At 34.3% G+C, this 23,101-nt stretch overlaps 1 protein-coding gene across 1 annotated transcript in view; it reads right to left on the bottom strand.

Moving 5' to 3' along the window:
* The window catches only part of LOC129908555 (division abnormally delayed protein), a 192,886-nt gene that overhangs the window by 27,828 nt on the left and 141,957 nt on the right, over window positions 1–23,101 (bottom strand). Inside the window, exon 2 of the mRNA XM_055985147.1 lies at window positions 16,598–16,741. Coding sequence (XP_055841122.1) covers window positions 16,598–16,741 — 144 coding nt within the window. The remainder of the gene's footprint in view (window positions 1–16,597; window positions 16,742–23,101) is intronic.

The raw sequence follows: 23,101 nt of genomic DNA, 5'->3' as shown, positions 1-23,101 counted from the left end.
GTATTAAACTCAATAGTCTAGTCTATATATCTTTTTTAACAATAAAAATGCATTAGTTGAAAAGGTATATTTATGTATATTGTTAACTATAGAGTCTAGAAATCAGAAGAGTACAAACACCAGGACATAAACGCAAAGCAATTTCGACGATCAACCATCCACAACACCACATCATCCGACCTCATGTCCATTTTAATTATTCAATTCCAAGAGCATGAAATTCGTTTGGAAATTTATTTTCCTCTTTCCTGGCAATATCCCAGGCAGTACCAAACGATCCCCATCCCTTGGGGATCCATTATACCTTTTTTTATTTTGTCCTGTTTTATTTTATTTTTTTTTATTTCACTAAAACGGCGAAAACGAGAGCAAGTAAGCGTTCCTTTTTTAGAAGAGAGCTTAGTCCTCTGGGAAACACACAACAACCATCAGGACCAGTTGTTGTACGAGTAGTTATAGTTATAGAGAGATGGAATGCAAAAAAGGGAAATACAAATTCCATCACTATACAGAGTACTCCTACCTAGAATACCTACTAGAGGACTTTTGATAGAAACTGGAGAGAGAGAGTGTAGGTCTATACTAACAACTAACATGTAAGGAAAAGGCGGTTTTATTAAAATTGTACTCCATATAGAACGACAGGTACGTGTTCACAGTTTATGGACAAAAAAAAAAAAAGAAAGGATTACCTTCCCAACCTAAACGAAACCTAAACCTATACACCTTCTTTTACTCGAGAAGGTAAAAGGAGGAAAAATCATGAGAATGCAAAGCAAATACATGTTTTTTTTCGTTTTTTTTTTGTTTGAAATTGGAACCTTGGAGTGGGAAGACCCAGATCCCAGCAGCATCAGGAACCAGAAACGACCAACAACGACGACGGAGATGAGGCGACGACCCAACATCACACAACACACTCCAGAATATCCTCTTCTATACCATCTTTTGCTGCTACTCGAAAAATATGTCGAAGAACCAGTATTTTGTGCATTTTATTCGCTGGCCATGCTTCAACAGGATTAATATCTTTTTCTCTTTCGATTTAGTTCGTTTTTTTTTCGTTTTGTTTTGTTTGTTTCATTTATTCTGATGGTGATGATGGTGTACTTTGCTTTGCTCTTTTTAACTCTTCTTCCTTTTTTTTACGATTTATCCCTGAAGCGTAACTACATATTCCCACGCTTAAACACCACACCATATAATCGTTCAACACACGGCCCACTAGGTTTTTTTTTGTGTGTGTGTGTTGTTCCCTTTTGCTGGGGATTGGCGGCGGCGGCGATGATGATGATGGCCTTTTTGCATTCTTTCTAGAATCATTCACACAATCCAGGGAAAGAAGACAAAGGATATTCCCGCCGAACAAAAAAAAAAAAAAGAAGAGAAAACACAAAAAAAGAATGATGAGCTTTGGGATGGACATAAAAATAAAATGATGATATTTTATTCTTTGTGTTTTCAGGTGTTTGATGAAGTTGCTCATAGACATATAATTTTTCAGATTTTTAAATATCTTTCAATAAAGAGAAACGGAGTAGGAGTAGAAGTAGGAGTAGGAGTAGGAGTAGGAGTAGGAGTAGGAGTAGGAGTAGGAGTAGGAGTAGGAGTAGGAGTAGGAGTAGGAGTAGGAGTAGGGGTAGGAGTAGGAGTAGGAGTAGGAGTAGGAGTAGGAGTAGGAGTAGGAGTAGGAGTAGGAGTAGGAGTAGGAGTAGGAGTAGGAGTAGGAGTAGGAGTAGGAGTAGGAGTAGGAGTAGGAGTAGGAGTAGGAGTAGGAGTAGGAGTAGGAGTAGGAGTAGGAGTAGGAGTAGGAGTAGGAGTAGGAGTAGGAGTAGGAGTAGGAGTAGGAGTAGGAGTAGGAGTAGGAGTAGGAGTAGGAGTAGGAGTAGGAGTAGGAGTAGGAGTAGGAGTAGGAGTAGGAGTAGGAGTAGGAGTAGGAGTAGGAGTAGGAGTAGGAGTAGGAGTAGGAGTAGGAGTAGGAGTAGGAGTAGGAGTAGGAGTAGGAGTAGGAGTAGGAGTAGGAGTAGGAGTAGGAGTAGGAGTAGGAGTAGGAGTAGGAGTAGGAGTAGGAGTAGGAGTAGGAGTAGGAGTAGGAGTAGGAGTAGGAGTAGGAGTAGGAGTAGGAGTAGGAGTAGGAGTAGGAGTAGGAGTAGGAGTAGGAGTAGGAGTAGGAGTAGGAGTAGGAGTAGGAGTAGGAGTAGGAGTAGGAGTAGGAGTAGGAGTAGGAGTAGGAGTAGGAGTAGGAGTAGGAGTAGGAGTAGGAGTAGGAGTAGGAGTAGGAGTAGGAGTAGGAGTAAGAAAGTTATAAAAAAATGAAATGAATCGATGTGATTCTTCGCACAGCTACAATACACGTCCTTTAGGTACACAAATTGAAAAACAAACCAAGTTCTATTCTTTTTTTTTTAATTTAAAGCCTCAGCTTCAACACTCTCATCGTTAGATTGGGTGGTAACTGGGGTTAGCCTAAAGATGGGCGCAAGGATTTTTCCTCTCCTAACTCTTAATAAATTGTACGGGCCAAAGGGGAGTTTTTTCTCAATAAGTTTTCAAAGTGCAAACTGAAGGGGTTTTTTTTTTATTATGTGCATGTTAGCTGAGGCTATATAGTAGAGGTAAGGTTGCTACTTTTTTTTTTTGAAGCCCCACACACACCGAAGACCCAACGACGACGAGACGACTCAACGTAAAAGAGAAGATTGGGTTTTATTATATTTTCTCTTCTTTTTTTTTTTGTAGAAAATGATGGTATTAGGTGTTAGGAGTTTTATTTGGATTCAATTTGAAATAATGACAAAGAGGGCGGAATTTTGTTGTCTCGAGGGCAACAACAAAATCTACAAGGCTTATCCTTGAGAAAAAAAAATAACACAAATAATAATGATGATGATAAAGCTAATTTAAAAGAAAAGAGTAGGTGTCTTCGGGGGATATACCTAAAATAAAGAAACAAAATGACGAGGGTCGTCTTTTTTCTTTTTTTTTTTTGCAGCTTGCTCCTCGTGTTTTTGTGGAGGAGCATTTTATAATGTTAATGATGGAGGTATACAGTAGTTTTATTGAAATAAAAGAGATGAAAAAAAAACAAGCAAAAAAAAAAAGGATAAATTTAAAGTAGGGATACTTTAAAATAAGTTCTTCAAAGAATATTCAAGTATTTTATTCCCGTGATGGAAAATGTCAAATAATCAAGGCAAAAATAGACAAAAAAAAAAACTACAACAGAGGAAGAGAAAAAAAAAATAAAAACCATCCACGCTCGCCTTGGATCGAAAAACTTCAGTTTTCTTTCTCTAGAATCTCTCTTACTCTTCAAAATGCAAAAAGTACGCTCAGTGAAATATAAGATTCTAGGGATAAAACTGTTCAGATGTACTTTAAAAGATTATTTTATTTTTTTGAAATAATAACAGGGAAAAGGGAAATCATACTGGTGTAGCTTTTTCAGTTGGTAAAGATTTTTCTTTTCTTATGGGAATTTGAGATGGGAAAGAGTAGTATATTTTCTTCGAAGAAAAAGCATTTGGGAAGAAGAAAAAAATTTGTTTGAAGGGTTCTATCGTTCGAGATGAAGCTAGTTTTTGTATATAGTTTCATGAACTTCTTGTCGTGTTGACTATTCGAAGAGCCGTCAACCTTCTAGTGGACTGTAATTTTATTTTCTATTATTTTTTTCTTTCTATATTTTTATTATTTTGAAGACTTTGAGGACTAACGTACTACTTTATTTTGTATGAAACTCTCTGGCGATGTTCCAGTTTCTTCGTCAGTCATGCTTCAATATTATAATTTTTTTTTTGTTGGCGTTCCAAGGATGTTAGAGTTATTGCATTGATTTTCTGTTGTTGAGGAACCTTAGGCAACATTTATTCGGACGTTGTGGAGTTTGTTGTTTGAAACCAATCAAATAGAAATATTTAAGGACATAACGAAATTTGCTTTCGGGGTAAGATATTAAGTTAAAAGTGTATAACAGATTTAATTTAGTTAAAAGCTTTACAGATTTATCAAATTATAACATGATTGTAGTCATAGTTCTTCACTAAATCATAAAAACTTTTAACAGTTGTTCGAAAACTCAAAAATGCAGTTGGTGAAATTAGAACATATAATAGGTCAAAGCAACGGAAAAATCGGTAAAATCAACTGAAAAAATTGATTTAACAATTTAAACAATTTGAATCGAATAAGTGTTATAATTACCAACCAGCCTATCTTTGTTCTTATACAATTGTTTGTATAACAGTGTAATTAAACATTACTCTGTCGAAAGGGAAACAGTTAGAATCGAATAATAAATAAATAAATCTGCGTCTTTCTTTTTTATGTAAAAAAAAGATGGTTCTGTAAAAGTACAAACTATCAAATTTCTTGTATAATAGTTAATAGATACATTTTTGGTCTCCATAAAGAAACAATACCAAATAACTTAGAACTCTCAAGTCTCAACCCTTCCTGCGAGCGTTTAATAAGTTTGTAAGAATAAAGGAGACCTACAACTTTCTTTTGAGCCCGAACCACCGCTCAGGAGAAATGTGTTTTTTAATAACAATGATAAAATTGGAGGCTTTTTATATTCCTCGCAAGAGGGAGAATTGGATTAAACTATGCACCTTGGGTACTTCTGTACTTACTCTTGCATAAGTGTAGAACAGTTTAGTTAAACTCCATTCCTTTTTTTTATAACGATTAAGAATAAAAAAACCTCGAAAAGTAGTGAATTCCGGCATAAAAATTTTACTTTCATATTATGAGAACTGTTATAATTGCAACGTTGCTATTCTATAAAAGTAATAACATATTTTTATCTATGGTTAAACGTCAATATATGTTGTCTCTTTTTTTTAAATAGGAAGACAAATATTCAATTGCATAGGTAGCATAGTAAAATTGAATTAGAGTAAAGAAAACTGTTATAATTTGTGTGGAATCCACTAACCAACAAAAAATCTAAAAAACTTTTATGAAAATTAGAGCGACTGCTTTATGTCTGACTAAAACGGGGTGGACTCACGTCAAAATGAATCGGTTCTTTGAGTCCAATGTGAACATCGTCTATCAATAGGGGTTTATATGTAGATCGGAAGGATATCCATTCCAAATGTCAAAATGACAGCTCATGTTCTTTTATTACATTTGTTCTTAAATAAATTGTAGAGTATGAAAAAATACATAGAATCAATAAAGTGTAAGACTACTCATGAGTAAAAATCTACTACAATAACTACACTTTTATATCTACTCCAGCAGAAGAGCATTATGTTGATTCTAGTACTAAAACTACTAATTCATGAATCTACCTTATCCAAAAGAACGAAGCTAGTAATAGATAAAACAAGAATCTCAAGATTTACATGCTGATCAAAGAAACGAATTTATTTGATCATTAATAACTCTTTTTCGAGAGGTCAAATTTATGATCTCATCTTGAATTGATTTTAAAATTATTTGGCAAGAATATTTAAAAAAAAAAGCTTTTATACGTTTGTATTTCTTTTATCGAACGATTTCTAATACAAAATCTCCATTAAAGTAATAAAACTTTGATATTTATCGAACAGAAAAAAGGAGAATAGAACTGGCTATCTAGAGTGGGCGTGATAAATTCAGTTAACGATTTAGATTTTCGATATCACAATATTATAAACTAAGAGAAAATAAAAACAAAAAAAAAAAGAAGTTAAGAGGATTTCGTTTGTTTATTACGCGGCAACATTATTTGTGTTCAATAAATTAAGACATCAACTCTATAATATGTATATCTACCTATAACACTCCTATAACAGTCTTATATACGTTAAACTTAAAATTGGATTCTTTGTTGTGGTTTGAACTGTGCCCGCGCCATCGTGAGGGATTAAAATGCAAAGAAGTGGTAATGGTCATCAACTTCATATCGTTATTCATGAATCCAATAATGTTGATGATGGTGATGTGTGTGATGGAATATTGTGCAGGTGCAACACCAGGGGGGCTCAACCACTCAACAAAAAGTGTGAGCACTCCCAAAGTCCGAAAGACTCGAACTCGTTACTTAAGTGTACGAGAGTTGTTGTAGTATTTTTTTTTCTCTTTTCGATGAAAGAGATCGGAATCTTCGATAAAATAACACAACCAACCAACGCCAACGGTGGAGGAGGTATTTACCTACCATACAGATTAATTAGCTGTGTGTGCTCATTAAGACGAAGGCAAAATTCAATGAATTAAATCGTAAAATATGGTAATTTTAATCGAGATATGATAATTATTATCATTGGGAGCCTGATAAATTGAATTAATTCTTCGAGATCGATTAATGATAGCGTAGTCTTTCGGTCACTGCTGATTAAAATATGATGATGATGCTGGTAGAAAACTGCTGTGAATCGGAGGAGGATTTGGTTGTGTGTGAATGACGCCGCACAGCACAATAATTAATATTTATGTTTTTTTTTTTTTTTTTAGATATTTATCAGGAGATTTCTAAGTTTATGTGTACATGTGTGACATTTCGCCAAAATGACAGGTTATTTTGCATGCCCTTGGGGCAATGCCTTAGGACAGGCGTCAAGCTTTGTATATATCGCCTACGTTTGTCATTTTGTGGTAGTATTGTATATCTTTGTTAAAAGCTATAAAATATATTTTATAGTCGGATTGTTTGAATTTAAAGAGAAAAAAAAGGGGGAAGGCGGGTAGATTAAACGGATTTTTAAGTGCTTCTTTGTTAGAGAGAAATGCTAATTCGGACTACTGTCAAGCTGGTTCATTTGAATTTGAATGAATCAATAAAAATGGAGGAGGTTTCTCATAGTCTTCTATAAGATTGATGACATAAAAATTCAATAAGTTCAAAAGTCTTTTCTCTATAGGCGCCTTGTCTACTTATTTTGTATGCATAAAAAGACATTTAATGACAGCTTAAGATTCTCCTATAGAAGAACAAAAACATTTAAATTTTTTTTTCTGTGTATAATCTCTCTCTATGAATAAATCTCTCCGATCTTTCTTACCTAACTGTCATTTTCTGGAAAAAAGTTTATATTTTTTCCCTAACTCAAAAGCAATTTGCTTTGCCAAGAAAACAGAGAAAAAAATGACCCCACCCGCGCATCACTATAAAACTGCATAACAAGAGAAAAAACTTCAAAACAAAAACTTTTTTTTTTTCAGTCCACCTGGGAAACAGCCAGCACATCAGCTGCTGTAATATTAAATGTTCAGAAAGAAAAAAATTCCACGACACAAACACACACCGCTATCAAACAGAAAAAAAAAGATAGCGAGAAAAAATAAAAACTCTACAAACAAACTTCCTCAATTCACTCAATTGCCCCTGACTGATACCGGAGATGACGACAAAAAACGTCAGTTTGTCCTCTTATAACTTTACCACCCTACCGACCTAACCACCATAAAGAAAAAAGAAATAGAAAAAAAAAACTGTCAAAGTATCACCTGCCCCCAAGAATTGTGTCAACCTACTATGCCATCCATAAAGAGAGATATCGTTAAATTCAGGACTACCAACCCTCTAAAAAAAAAACACTCAAACAAAAAAAAAACTATATGACTTTATCAGAATCTGACTGTCAAAAAACAAAAAAAAAAAAATAAACAAGTGCGCTAGGCGCTCGCTCGTTAGATTGTTTTTCTTCATATTGCCGCCAGAGGTCGGGTCAAATTGTGCTCTAGGCTGAACAAGTTCACTCTCTCTAAAGGTTTGTCATTCATACCTATCGCTATTCTACTACAACTAACTATTACGATACGACAACTTTATAAAAAAAAACATAAATGACGGAGATGGGATGTCCCTTGTCGCCTGTCCGTCATCATACCTCCTAGTGATGGGTGGCTATAGCAGCACCACTACCGCCACCATTAGGGTGCGGCGCGAATATAAAAAAAATTTGAATTTCAAATTTCATCGAATTCAAGTTCTTTGTTTCCTTTTTCTTATTCCTCCCGGAGTTCTTTTTTTTTTTTTTTCGGGGGGAGGGATAGTGTTGAAGTTTGAAGAAAACGAAAAACTTCAACCTTTAGTGCATAAATCCTTTTTTAATTTACTCTGAAGTTAAAAGGATAGAAGACGAAGACGGAGAGTCCAAAAACTTTCACAGTGAGAAATGAAAAACAGGATGCAAAACATAGTTGGTTCTTTACAAGAAAAAAAAAAATATAGAAACAAAAACAACGTCGACAGTAAAGAAGACAGTTTTCTGATGGTTTAAGACGTTTTGAAAGATATTGAAGGAAAATGTCGGATGAATACTCTTCCGGACTTGCTTAAGTGTAAGCCCGTCCATGTTTATAAACATATACACGTATAGACAGAGAAAGAGAGAGAGTTGAAAGGCAGGCCAGGAAACTAACATGGGATACCGTTATTATTATTGTACCGGAGTCTATTTGGCAAAACATCACGTCAGCACAGCTCCTCTAGTGATGAGCTTGCATGCAATTGTTTCAAAAACAGACGTTTTTGTTGGTTTTTTCGTTTCTCTTTCAGCCAGCGAGTGAAAAAGCATAAGTGGATTAAGGGGTGTTCAACTCGTTATTTCGGAAGGAACAGCCAACAACTGGGGCGCGTATATAGTAGATAGAGGTAGTGGTGGAAAAGCTTATGATAATACAATGAAGTTGAATAGAATATTTAATCAGATTAGGTGCTAGGGATGCAAATATGCGCTTCCTTCTGGTCTATAGATATAGTTTGTCTGTTTTTGTATTTCTTTTTTTTTTGCATATATGATGTTGGCTATGGGTTTTGTATGAAGTAAAAGATGTTTACGGAAGGCCTTCGTCGTCGTGTCGTACTACGATGATGGACAACAGAGGAAGGAAAGCACCAGGCAGTATGCCATGATGACGAGCGAGTGATTTATGTGCTCAACCTAGTTTTTCGTATGGAAGACGACACGAGTTTTTCGAAGGGATTACTTGACGAACACACAAGACAGACACGAGACACACACGAGAAAGAGTTACAACGTTGGCAATAAGTTTTAACGGATTTTGAGGGAGGTAGGGTTTTGGCTAGGGCTTGGGTTGACTTGACTAAGAGGACATCATTCGATGTACATATATGGAATAGAAGAGATTCATTCAGTGCGGATTGTGTTTTTAATAGGATTTGAGAACCAAGAAGTGGATTACATGTTAACTCGCGGCTCTCTTTTCCTACTTAGATAGAAAAGAGGTGATTTTTTGGAGTTTTTCTTGTTGACAATAAGTGGATGCTTATTTTGATTGATGTAGGTATTCTTTTTGGAATAAAAATGAAAACCTTGAATGGGGAAATAAGTCTTATTTGACTTTTCGACCTTAAAACAACAATTTTTTTTCCAGAAGTGGATGCAATTGTTTCCAAAACGTTCTCACATTGAAACTTTTTTCAACGCCTACAGATTGTATGTTCACTTCTAATTTTAGCTGAACAACAACGGCACCATAATCAAAAACTACTTTTTGGGCCATAAACAGCGTTCGGCGGACTTTTCCGCCAAACGGCTCTGGTTCGGCTGTCCTTTGACGGTTAAAAAAAGATTACTTTTTAAATAACAATTCCATTTTGCGACTGTAGTTCAGCTCTCAAAAAGGAGTGCAGCGGTTGTTCGGCGAAATTCCATGTTTAGTAGGAAAATTAATGAGAGAGTCCACGGAATCAGCAGACGTATTCGGGTGATCAACGCCAAATAAAATATGGAGTTCGGAAAGTCCAGATGCAAACCTACAAAGGAAACACACAGACCTGGAAAATAAATGAAAGAGTCTGGAAAACAAACACCGAACCGGGCCAATCGACAGACAAACATGACTTATTAACTTAAAGATTAACTCAACAGCTGAAAGCAGGCAAATTAACGCACGCAAGAAGCAAGTAGGGAAGCAAATTCGACGTTAAATCGTCAGAAATCATTAACCTGAAGAATCAACGGATGAATTTACTACATAACTTACACAGACGTTTTGAAAATTAATTTGACCCTGGCAAATCAGTTGCGGAAAAATCCGCCAATTAGCATACAAACCTATTAAATTAGAGGGTGAAGACTCCAAATCAAAGAATTAGATTTACCAAACTTATTGAATTAAACAGTTTAGTCAATATACGATTCCGGAAAACTAAGGCCTATTTTGCAGACCTCGAGGAAACCTATTTTTCGGATGCATGTAAGTGTGCTGAGAACTTCTCTCAACGATCTATAGTCTCTACGTATCATTAGGTCAAAAACAAATACCAAGATTTAGGGTTCTTTTAACCTTCAAATTAACATCCTTCAAAAGTCTTCCTCTCACTGACACATGATACGCTCTAATGCAATTTAGGGTAAAATTGAAAGCAATATTGCTCACAAGATGCTCCAAACCCGATTGTGCAGCTCAAGAGGATTATATTGAAAGTGAACAGATCTAAAATCACGGTGTGGTAGTACGATAACTCCTTCACGCCCTTTTGCATATAGTATCCTTAATTTCTCGCCACCTTCTATCATGCATGTGCCATGTACAAGCACATATCCATACCCATATTGTAATCTGGCATTCTACGGAATATATGATCATAATCAATCTTCTTTGCCATAAGAGAGAAAGATTGGTTTGAAAAACTTCTGTTCTGCCATGAGAGTATACCAGCCAGCCCTTCAAAAACTCCCACTCGCTTATAGTAAATCACACCATCGCATCATATCACCACGAAAACCATCAACATCATCGCCAAACCCCGAAAACCACACTATCCTGTTCCTCTCATCAAAAGACTGATTGGATTTTAATCTTCAAGAAGTCGTGTCATGCGACTCCAGTAATCTGGTATATAGTATATGGTATGGTGTGCTTGCTGCAACAGCAAGCAATAGCTTTACACGGATTAGGTTTCACTGCATTCAATCAGAATCATCCAGAATCAGAAGAGTGTGCATCACACGGAAGCTATAATATAGATACAACGAAATGGAACACTGCACTGGAGCTGGAGTTGAGATGGAATACTATACACGTATACAATATACACTACAGAGAGAGAGAGGGCAAAGGGTAGAAAAAGGTATTTGGAGCAACACATCTTAATAACCCTTCTCTCCGCTGCTGGCTGCCACACAGTTCTACTCTGTAGCATGTCTGCAGAAATCTTGTTTTCTCGTTCCCCACGGAACGGACTGCCATGACATGACAGTCTGTCTCTGATGATAGGTTTTGCTTGCTTGCTGGCTGGCTGGCTGCTCCACATGTACGAGCTCTCTGACTCTGAGATCCAAATGTGAAATTATCTCATAGAGATCAAATGACAGAAATAGTGGCGCCACAAAAAAGTTCGTTGGAACTAGAATGGCGATATATGGAATGAACGCTTAGTGATTTTTTTTTTATTTTTTGCTTTCTTAACTTGCTTAACGCTATTGTTTTGCTTCCTTTTTATTGTTATTAAACTTCTCTCTTTCTGTTTTTGTGTGTAAACCTAGTCGTTGTATTCGTCTTCGTTTTCATATCGTAGTCGTCGTTTATGTTGTTAAACAAAATGCTGGAGCTGTTTGTTATTGTTATGCTTGGCGTGCAATATTATGTGTGTGCCCCTGTTTTTTATTTTTCTGTTTTGTTCATGCCCAGACAGACAGACAAATTATGAATATATGCACAAATAATGCACGCACGCATTTGAAATGTAATGCGCGCCAACTTGGAAAAATAACAAAATTAAAATTAATCCCTTAATGCTTGTTGTATGAAGTTGCTTTTTTTAATAGTACCTATTTGGCATCACTTAAATTTTGACTTTAAGAAAATAAACAAAATCAGTTTCAAAATTGTCCAATTGCAACAAATTTTCATACAAAATTGAGTTTTGTGTAACAAATTATACCAGTTTTCTTTTCAATATAAAGTAAACAAACAAAACTAAAACAGAACAAATATCAAATTTCACTTGGAATTTGTTCGTCTTTTATTTGTCAAACGAAGTCATATAAACTGATATTGTTCACATTGGCCTCACTCCGCTGACTCATTTTGACGTACCTATTTGTTTTTTTTTTCTCACTCTCACTTTAAAATGAGAAAGAGAAAGCGTGGTTGAACTCACTCATTTCAATTAAGAATAATTTGACAAATCATCTGTCATTTTGACATTTCTTTGACATTATAACAAAACTCGTTTGACAAATCATCATAGAAACATATGTAGGTATCATATTCATGCTTTAAGGCTTCGTTCGCAATCATTTGTTTTTTTTACGAAGTCTCAGCTCTGCCTTAAGACTGCAAGTTATATATAAAAAAAAATTAATTTAAATATATTTTTTCTATGCGCCACACAGTGATGCCCAGAAATGCGCGTGCAAACTTTGCACTTTGTGTTGTTTTTGTTTTCCCTTCATACAATTCATTTATAAAATTGTTTTCTTTGTTTCCAATGTGTTTTGTATGAAAATGCTTCTTATTTTTCTTTTTGTATTCAATAGGATTGCATATATAATACGAATGACTTGCTACACATTATATCAATTTATTTTTGTTTTTAGCTGCTGTTCATAGTAGTTGGTTTATGCTGACTTGTTGAAGTCCAAAATGTCAACGAGGCGACACGACACATAAGTAAAATGTAAATTATTATGTTTCGCACTGTTTGCGAAAGAAAAGAATCATGTTTACAAAAAAAGAAAAACGAATTGTATTACTGTCTTTGCAAATATACAAAAAATAAAAGAAGAAATTGTGTCTCTTTTTTGTTTTTTTTTTTGTTTAATTGCAACGCACGCTTTTAGTTCCTTGAATTTGAGAGGAGACTTGAAGTGTTGAAGTATTTAGTGACACGAAGGCAACGTGATGAATAATAGAGTTATGGGCATTTGGCGTTTTGTGGCATGGCTCTCATATTACGCACGTTAAATTTTTTTGAGTTTGATGCCCCTGGAAGAAGCTATTGAAACAAAATTACTATTTATGGTTGGTTGTTGTTTCTTTCTAAAAACACAACAAAATTTAAGCTTTAACATCCGTCTGGGGTTACACTATTTAATTTGTATTGAGATAACATTTTAACAAAAGAGATTGCCTTTGAAGAAGGTCTTTATGTGTTTCAGGATCAGTTTCGTTAAGTTTTTTTTTCGGTTTCGTATTCTTTCACGAAATAAGTCAGAATGTCCAAAATGAATCCTTGAGTTGTTTTTGACAAGGTCTGTAGTATGAATTTCTTTGTTTCGTTCAGTTTCATTAACTTTTGAAAGCTAGTTTCTACCGACTGAAAGTTTCCTTTCTTATTCTCTTTCAGTTTCGTTAATTTTTTGAAACAAAGTACAAAGTAGTGACTGAAATGTTGTGGAAATTATAGCCATATTCCTTTGTTTCGTTCAGACTATTTAGAACATAATACTGTGTAACACTTTTTATCTTACAGTTGTTTGTGACAAGGTGGTCTGTTGTAGCATTTCTTTGCTTCGTTTAGTTTCATTGGCTTTTGGGAGGCATTTTCCGGCGGCTCAAAAACTCCTTATTGGCTAAGGTTTTGAAGTTTCGTTCACTTTAAAAACTTGTTTGCGTAAATGTTCATAGCAATATTGCTCTGTTTCGTTCAGTTTTATTCTTTATCGTTTACTTTTGGGAACTAAGTCAGAGTGACTGAAATGGTTCCATTTTTTTCATTCAGTTTCCAGAATTAAATATTGAATAAAAATGGCGCTTTATTTGCGAACATTTTAATTTGATAAAGTGAGAGTTAAATGGGCCAATTTTTGTGGTAAACAAGGCAAAGTATTGAGAGCATAACACTGTATAACACTTCTCGCTATAATTTTAGTATTTTTCGTTCAGTTTTTAACAAAGCTTAGGTTCACCAGCTTGCTTGCCCAAAACAAAGTTATATAACATCGATTGAGTTATCGAACTGTCATTTTTGACAGTTCCTCCCTAAACTATTCCTAATCATTTCATAATAATAATTTTTGACAGCTCTTTGACGTTTATATTAAGAAACTCAATATCGCTTGACACTTCAGATAGAGATAATTATTATATTTTCTTTGTTCGCAAATATGATGACAATTCGCAATTCTAATTCTACCACGCCCTAGTTTTCCAAGAGGCACAACCGAGTAGATATTAATATTTCTGTAACGTAATCTCTGAACTAATTACGTACATCAAAACCAGAAATCAAACACACCCTAACAAGAGGAAACACAAAATTCACACAATGCCTCCAGCGATGACACTTCCTGAAAATATTTTCTGACCTCAACTCACTTCGTCGAAACATGACAAAGTCATTGATGCTTCGTTGCATAACTTAAACGAAACGAAAACAAAAAAAAAAAATGTGCAACAAGCACTCTGCAGCGCAATTAACATCTCGCATTCAGCTCCAGTTCGACGAACTACATTTCAGAAACAAACACCCGCTGAATAAAATTTGCAAACTTAAGTGTGTCGATTCGATATCTATACATAAGTTTTATTTTTTTTTTCGAACATTGACGAACCCAGCGTGATAGACTCCTCTTTTTTTTTTGTTTGTTGAAAATGAAATTGCTGTCAGGAATACCAATTAATTTTAAGGTGACATCATGTGTTTAAGCTGTGCACACAAGCAAAATGCAAACTTACCACACTAAACGATGCAAATCGACCGTTTTCTGACTTTTTGAATAAAAAAAAAAAAAAAAAAAAAAATAAAACAGAAATCAATGGAGAGTTGGCAGTGGGGAACACAATTCGAGAGCTCTCTTCAATATTCCAAGAAGAGTCTTAAGTCAGGACTCCAAATTCAGAATGAAAACATCAACAACAGATAATTTGATTTTTTAAGGTAAGTCTTTCTTTGTGTCTCATTCTGTTGGCTCTGGATTGAAAAACGTGACCAACTAGCAGAATTTTGATTTGTTTCTCTCTCTCAAACTGTTATACCTGTATACCTTCGTTTCCTGTGAACCGTATTGTTCTGCTATTTGGTATTGAAATGCAGTGAAATAAATCAAAATATTTTGGCGTATCAGATTGAAAGACACTTTTCCATTGGATAATGTCTGGGTTGATTTAAAATTACATTTTTGTATGTCTTTTGCTTCAATTGGTGCATGCTAAAAATTTCAAAGCAATTTTGGTTAAAGGTTATAGCCAGTGCCGGTTTAAGCACTACCGGCGCCCCTGGGCAAGATTGCAAGTGGCGCCTCTAAAAAAAATTCATCTAAAAACAATTTTTTAAAATCACGAAAAAAAGCAATAGCAGATTATGTCTTACCTCTCATATAGTTGTTAATGCATTTATTAAAAATGTGCAGTGTATTAACTTAAAAAGGTTAACTTAAAAAAAAAAAATTAATTATTCATGTCATTTAGGCTCAATTGACAAGACTACCTTTATCTCTGACTTTTTTGTTTAAACACATTTAAAGATTAGGTACAGCTGGTTTTATTTGAACAATATTTTTTCAAAAACTTTTTCAATTAGGTACATTAATGTCGTTTTCGATTGGAATCACTCAATGATTCACTCATTCTGAAATCCAATAAAAAACTTTGAATCGCTTCCACCCAATTCTAAAATTTAATATCTGTATTGGTGAAAAATCAAATATTTTGTTTTTGTTTTTTCACTAGGAGAATAAAAAACTTGCAGCACGCTTTTTAATGATTCCAGGCGCTTCCGGACGGCCAATCGAAAACAACATACCTTTATAAGTATAAGGTTTGTTCGTTGTGAGCTCTAGGGCACTCTGGGTCGCTCCGAATTCGTTGTCAAGCGTTTTTTGTAGCTCCTTTTTCAACCAGAGTTATTTCCTCTGTTTTCGATGTTCGCTGATGAAACTAAAGCTCTGAGGTGTTCGATGTAAAATGAAAACCCGAGAAACTCAGATTTTTTTCACAGTTAATTGAAATGACTTAGAGTGCCCTGGAGGGGGGAACAACGAACAGACCTATTTTTTTATTCTCACACACAAACGTAGTTTTTATGAGAAATGGAGAAGTTGTCAATTTTTGGCATTTCTGGATTTTGGGTTTTCGGGATTTTGGGATTGTGGGTTTTCGGGATTTTGTGTTTTTGGGTTTTCGGAATTTAGGGTTTTCTGGATTTTGGGCTTTCTGGATTTTTAATTTCGCGATTCTGTCCGTCTCCCTTCTCTTTCCTTATTCATTATTATAGGGGCACCTTTGCAAAAATTAAATTGGTAGGAGGAATATTAGGATTTCTTTAGTCTTTCAAAAGAAATTGGGGCGCCTTGTTCTTCAAAGATGAACGAAGATTTTGGACACCATTGTCCTTCCGGAAGCCAAATAAATTAACCCAAAATTGGGGGGCGCCTTCATTCTTCAAAAAGTTTAGGACAAACAATACGAGCGCCGTTGAAAATGTAAAATAGAAAAAAATTGGGGCGCTTTTGTGAATGTAAAAAAAATAAAACATCGATTGGAAAGACTTCGTTATTTATAAAACTTTTGTAAAAGTTCGGGGCGCCTGCGGCGCCCCTCAATTCTTGCGCCCCTGGGCGACGGCCCAGGCTGCCCCCCCCCTAAAACCGGCTCTGGTTATAGCTTTGTTTGTTTGAACTTGGAGAGAATTGTGTAGACTTGTGCATAAATTAAAAAAAAAAAAAAATCATTTAAAATGTGAACTTACTTCGAAATGAGCTGGACGTTGATTCTAGAATGCCTCGCAAACTTTTTGTATGGTGATGCAATAATCGCTCAAAATCAGTCGTTGATTTTAATTTCAGTTCGGTTTCGGTGGCATTTGAACAACAGTGGCCACCACATATTGGTCCTGAAAAGAAAAAAAATAAACAATTAATATTTTTGATATAAAACAACTATGGAAGTTTTTATAAAGTTATTAGGTCATTATAATGGTTAATAATAATAGAGGGTTTAATTTAACGACCAAGCTGTGGACAAGTTTGCATATAACTTGAAAGCCTGTGAAAAATACGCGAAGGCTAGAACGAATTTGTGTCAAGTTTACAAGAAATTTTTGACATAGTGCGATCTTTCCACGAGAAGATTGCAATAAATATTAAACTAGTCTCTGACATGGTTCTAAGAAGTCTCAAAAAACTATGCGAAACATCTATTAAAAACCTGAAACAAATCATGCGAAATGATTACAGCATATCCGAGAGACTTTTTCAGTAGGTGTGTAGCAAAATTTGCGAAAGCTGCAACTGATTGCGACACATAGAAAATAAATTTCTCAATGACTCTGACAAGTCAAAAAACGATTTGCAAGAAGTTTGCGAAAAGACTACAAGAAATTTGCGAAATTCTGACAAATCTGTAACAAATTTGCGACCGCAATTTGCGAACCAGCTGCGATAAAAATTTAACAAATGTCCGATGTGATTTCGAAACAATATGCAATTTTGCAACCAATTACCAATTACCACAATTTTTAAAGAATTTTTCAAAATGGCTTTTGGATTTTTCAATGGTGTACGTACACTGTGGTGTATGCGTAACATTTTTTTTTATATGTATAAGAATTCTATCTCTGACCAAAAACATTACCAAGTAATTTTAATAATTTTTAATATTTTATATGATGCAATCATTTTTGTTGCTCATTGATTAGTTATAAAAACTAGTTAAGTACACTACACGAAGTAGCCTTTAAGCGTTCGAAAAAATATTTTATTTGAAAAAGTTGATAATAAAAACGTTAGAAGCGTTTTCGATGAAAATAAGATAAAATTAGTTCAACTGTAGGTTTGGGTCGTAAATAGCTTAAATTTCTCCCCTACAGAATTTTCCTAAACGATTGACTATAAATTTTAATTTGGAAAAAGATTGCTTCAGCGGATAAGTCTTAAGCTCTAAAATATAGGAAAAGCCACCATAAAACAACGTGAAATCAATGAAAATCACATTGATTCAACTATTATTCTGAATGATTTTGCGTTGAAGATTAACATTGTAAAATCAACGTGGAAAAAAGGTTAATTTTTGGTGGTTTCGTATCTTAAAGTCACATAAATCAAAGTAGTTCATCTTTGAAACAACGACGTTTCAACTTCAATTTATTTTTTTCCTCAGTGAACAAACAACGAGATTTATTATTATTAGAATGCAAAAACTCTTCAGTACTATTTTGTCAGTAAATAATATAGAACATTTCACTGAACCCTAAAATTACTTACTCATTCCGATAAATGCTGGTATAGTTCAACAATTTTCAATCGCATAATTTCCTGTTTATCTGCTTATTCATTGAGTTCTGAGACCGATACAGAAAGACTTTCTTACTATCAATTCTATTAAAAATAGCAAAAGATGTAATATATTTTTGTGTTGAAAATCATTCGTCAATATCATTTTCATTTCCCTGTATTTAGTTAAGTTATTTTCTCAATATCCAATTCATGTAAACTCTTTTACTTCATTCAGCATAAATAATTTCCAATGTACAACGAAAAAGTTGAAGAAATGAAAATTCCTTTATAGAAATATTATAACTTCTCAACAAAAAAAAAAAAAAATATTTCATGATAATGCGTTGATGCATTAAAAAGTTATGTAATGCATTTTTATCTTGTTTATCATCATCGTCATGTTTTTCGTTTTGCTTCTTTTTCTTGTAATCTTTTAATTCACATCCATCAGCTTTTGGGCTAAATCCTTTCAACGAAAAATGCATTTGCCAAACAATTTCGAATCAAAAATATCCAAGCTCATCCTTGGAATTTTCATCTCGCACTACAAAAACACACTCATACACACCGCACAGCAGCACCTCCTTTTCTATGCAGCAAAGCGTATAAACATGAAAATAAAAAAACATGAAGAAAGAACTCTTTTGGCTCCAACATCATAGCCATCATCGTCGTTTTCGTCGTCATCGTCGTCGTAGTCCTTGTTGTGAATCCTTAAACCTTTGCCATAGGTACGGTACTACACTTCTTCTACGTAATATTTTGCGCAAATGAATAGAATGGCATCACTCGTTCTATACAAACATCGATTGAAATGGCGGCGGCGAAACGTCTACAGCTGCATCGGCATCAAGAAGAAGAAAATATCCTTTTCATAGATAACATTTGCGAGACGAAGAGGAAGAAATGAAAAGGGAGTAGAAAGGGAAAAAAAATCCAAATCCGGATACACGAAAAATCGAAGATTACATAAAAGACTGAGAATAAATTCTCCTTGGTGAAAGGATATTATGCAGCATCATCCTTCCGTTCCGTTCCGTCGTCATCGTCTTCTATTCATAGCTTTAGTGGGCTATGGGAATTATTGGTCAGTTGTTGTGTTGGTCAGTTTGTGATTTGTGTGGCTCTGGGTTTTGGCTTCTTCCGGCCAAGATTCCTTCACTCCACAATCTGATCTCTGCTTCGGTGTGCACCGCAAATTAATTCGGAAGTCCTTGTGAGGTACCTACAATAAGAGAAAATGATGATGCACAAACTTCATGCTTCACGTTTATACTGACGCCAGTGGTCACATTCACATCCTCCAATCCAAATGCTCAACCTCGTGCCTTAGCCCCACATCGCACATGTTTATGACGGTTCTAATGGGGTGCAAGTTGTGTGTGACTACATCGAGGAGGTACGTAGTTTCTGTTGTTACCTCATCTCACCTAAAGAGGAATTGCACTCCAGAAACACCTTGACACACTTTCAAGAGACGAGATAGCATGCACACAATATTATGTTGTGTTCGAGTATGTATGTTCGTTGGTGGAGCATTCCCAAATAGGCTTCATTGCAATTTAATGAAATTCAATTGAATTGAAGATATTTTTCGGTTCTGTAGTTTATGTAGCTACTTTGATGTGCTCTCTTTCCCAGCAACCAAAACTCGATCCCAATAAGATATTAATTATATACGAATAAGAGATCTTGAATATGCAATTAGAGAAGACGACAACAACCCAGACGACAAGCTATTGGAATGGACGCTTAAGAAATGTGCTTTCAAAGTGTTTGCCACACAATTAGTTAAAATTGAAAGGCTTTAATAATTAAAATTCCAAGTGTTGCAACGATAGATGAAGCCTATGCCTTGAATATACAGCATACAACTTGAACTTAGAGAGTGTTGCACAAGAGTAGATTGCGCTATGTGGAAACACTTAAGGTTTTATTTAAACAGATTTCTATGTTTAATGCGATGCTTCTTCTTTTCTTTGTTTTACCCCCTTTTTATATCTGATGTGCATCTCTGTGAAGAAAGAAGGAGAAAAGTTTTTGAAAAACTTTATTTTAGATGCCAACTCTTTTAAAGATTGTGACATTCGAAAGATTGGCTTGACATTGCAGAGTAAAAAAAAAAAAAAGAAAAGATAATTTTCTTTGATTTTCATTTGCAAAGCTTTAAAAACAAAGATGGAAAACTTTTTTAACTGATTTCTCACAGATTCATACAACATTATGTACCCAAAGTTCTTTCTTGCTGGAATGGCGTTTTTTCCTTCAAGTGGTTATAAAAAAGTTGGTCGTCGTAAAAGTAAAAAAAATAACCATAACCATGCATTCGGGAAAATATGCTGACCTTGGAATGATTGACATGGAAATGACACATTTTTGTCGTTTGTGTCAGTTAGGGATGAACTTTGTTGAAAAATGTTTATCTTTCTCTTTATTTTGAATAAAACTTATTCTTAAAAAAATGCAAATTTTTGATTGCAGTTCTGTTGAAATAGGGACTAAATTTGTGGTCACTAGACCAAAATAGCTTTTTCCGTTTACACACACTAAATCCTCTTCCTTTCAAATGCACCGCCAGAATTACAGGCTTCTGTTTAGGCGATCAAAAAAACTGCGTTACTTGTTTCAAATTTTAGTTTTATTTATAAAATTTTAAATAATTTTAAACAAATATGTAGTAACTCTCCAATGAAATATCCTTATTAATTTATAAATTTACCAAAAATTAACTTAGGTACAAACTTCAACTTTTCTAAAAACCGTGGGAAAAAAGGAAAAACTTTGTTTAGTTAGTTAGACTTTTTAAAGTATCAGAAGTCCAAAAAATATAGTCAGACAAAAAGGAACGAAGTAGTAATCTTAGTCCCAGAGCAGAGTTCTTACTGCTTAAAGCTATGAGTTAAATATTCGTGCGGTATTGGGTGAGTTAAAAAGTTGTCTTGAGTTAAAATATCAACAAAATCCGAAATACAATTAATCCCATTCTATACTTATGCCTTTCTACCTTATTTGATTTCAATTAATTATTATTTTAATTAAACCAAATACTTCTTTGTTTCGCATATTTCAATTATAAATTATTATTATTATTATCCTCGTTCATTCGTTAAGCCTCTCAAAACCAATTAAAAAGAATAATAATTCCAAAAACTCTTCACTTTTATTTTTTTATTGTACTTTTTTGTTTCCTTATGTCAGCAAAAGCTCATATACATACATTCATACGCTATATAAAACATAGCAAAATAATATGACTTTATGAGATTGCTGCAAAAACACATAGAGAGACAGGCTCAAGGCCTGACATTTATTGCATTAGCCCACTTTATATGTTTTTTTTGTTGCATTGTTGTGTGTGTGTGTTAGGTTCATGATGATGATGATGATAGCTGTCAACACAAAACACACATACTCAAACAAAAATAACAAAAGGTGTTTTCTAACAAATCACGAAAATCGATTTCAATCGAAAGAGAGAAAGAGTTCGGGGTCATAACGTCGAGAACAGCTATAACCTTATTTGCTAATGAAAAGTTCGATTCGAATTGATTCACGAGGATATGTGTAGCGTGTTTACACGGCAGTTTTTACCTTGCGTGTAAACACACTACATCCCTGCCTAATAATTCATTTCGAAGTGTACATAAAATACATACACATTTTCACTTTTAACTGTACGTTAAGTTTGACATGCCGCCATGGCATTTCCTTTTTTATTCATTCTTAATATAATCGTGGCTTTGGCAAGTTGGCTTCCAATTCTCGTGCGCTTAAATCAATAACTTAAAACTATCTTAAAACTAAATTAATATCTAATTAAAACTTAAGAACTAATTAATATTTAAATAAAGAATATTATATATATATTTAAATTAGTTCGTGTTACTTAATTATTAAAAGTATTGTGCCTATAAGAGGGCACAAATTGGTGACCCCGAAAAGAAAAAATTCTTTTTATTAAACACGCACAAGTGCACAGCAACAGCAGTATATATACATTATACATATAAAGAAGAATAATTCCAGCAGCCACAGCAATCCACTGGACTTCGTTGCTATATGCATCGGGTGTGCATTACTTTTTTTCTATTTAAAAAAAAAAGCCACCACCACCAGCCATAAAAAGTGCCACTACAACAACAACCACGTGTGTAGTTCACTCAGTCCATCATCGTTGTCAATCAACTCAGTGGTATACAAATTGTGGGTACTGGCTACTGGGTACTGCTGCGTACATATATATATATATCAACGTACGTACCTACAATCTACAATACATAAATTCATCATCATCGTCTCATCAGTCATCACTCGTCCAAACAACATCATCATCATCTTCAGTTTGTGTGTCGCACAGTTCGACATTTTTGAGGGATACAAATTTTCATATCCACACGCAAGGCTGAACAACAACAACACAACAGCAATCGCCTCAGCAACCACCAAAAGAACGGAAGAAAAATCTAAAAAAAAGTGCATACACATATGCATACAACAGCACCAGCGCTGTCATCCACCAGTGCCGCCTACGTATTAATAAATTTAAAAAAAAAAGTACAGTGAGTAATATTTCATACTTTTTCATACTTTTTATACATTTTTTCTTATTTTATTAAAATATATTATATTTTCATACATTTTATATAAAATTCATAAAATATATTATTTAAATGTAAAAAATTCTGAAATTTTAAATTCAAATTATTAAAATTTTATTTTTTTCGACACGTGTTTGCGTAAAAAGTATATTGGTTTTTGCTGGTTGGATAAATTACGGTTTTCCTTTTACGGTTATCATATATTTCATTTCATTTTACGGTTGTTTTGGAATCCCGTTTCTCTCCTCTCGAGCGTTACACATATATTTCGGAATAATATATATTTTGCCGCGGAATATTTTAACGGTTCGAGTTCAATTAATTATCATTTTTATTAAACGAATTTTGGATTTAAATTTTTTTTAAATGCCGGACGATGAT

This window comes from Episyrphus balteatus, chromosome 2 (genome assembly GCF_945859705.1).
Source record: "Episyrphus balteatus chromosome 2, idEpiBalt1.1, whole genome shotgun sequence".
In the NCBI taxonomy this organism is placed as follows: Eukaryota; Metazoa; Arthropoda; class Insecta; order Diptera; family Syrphidae; genus Episyrphus; species Episyrphus balteatus.
This window is presented reverse-complemented; position numbering and strand designations above follow the sequence as displayed.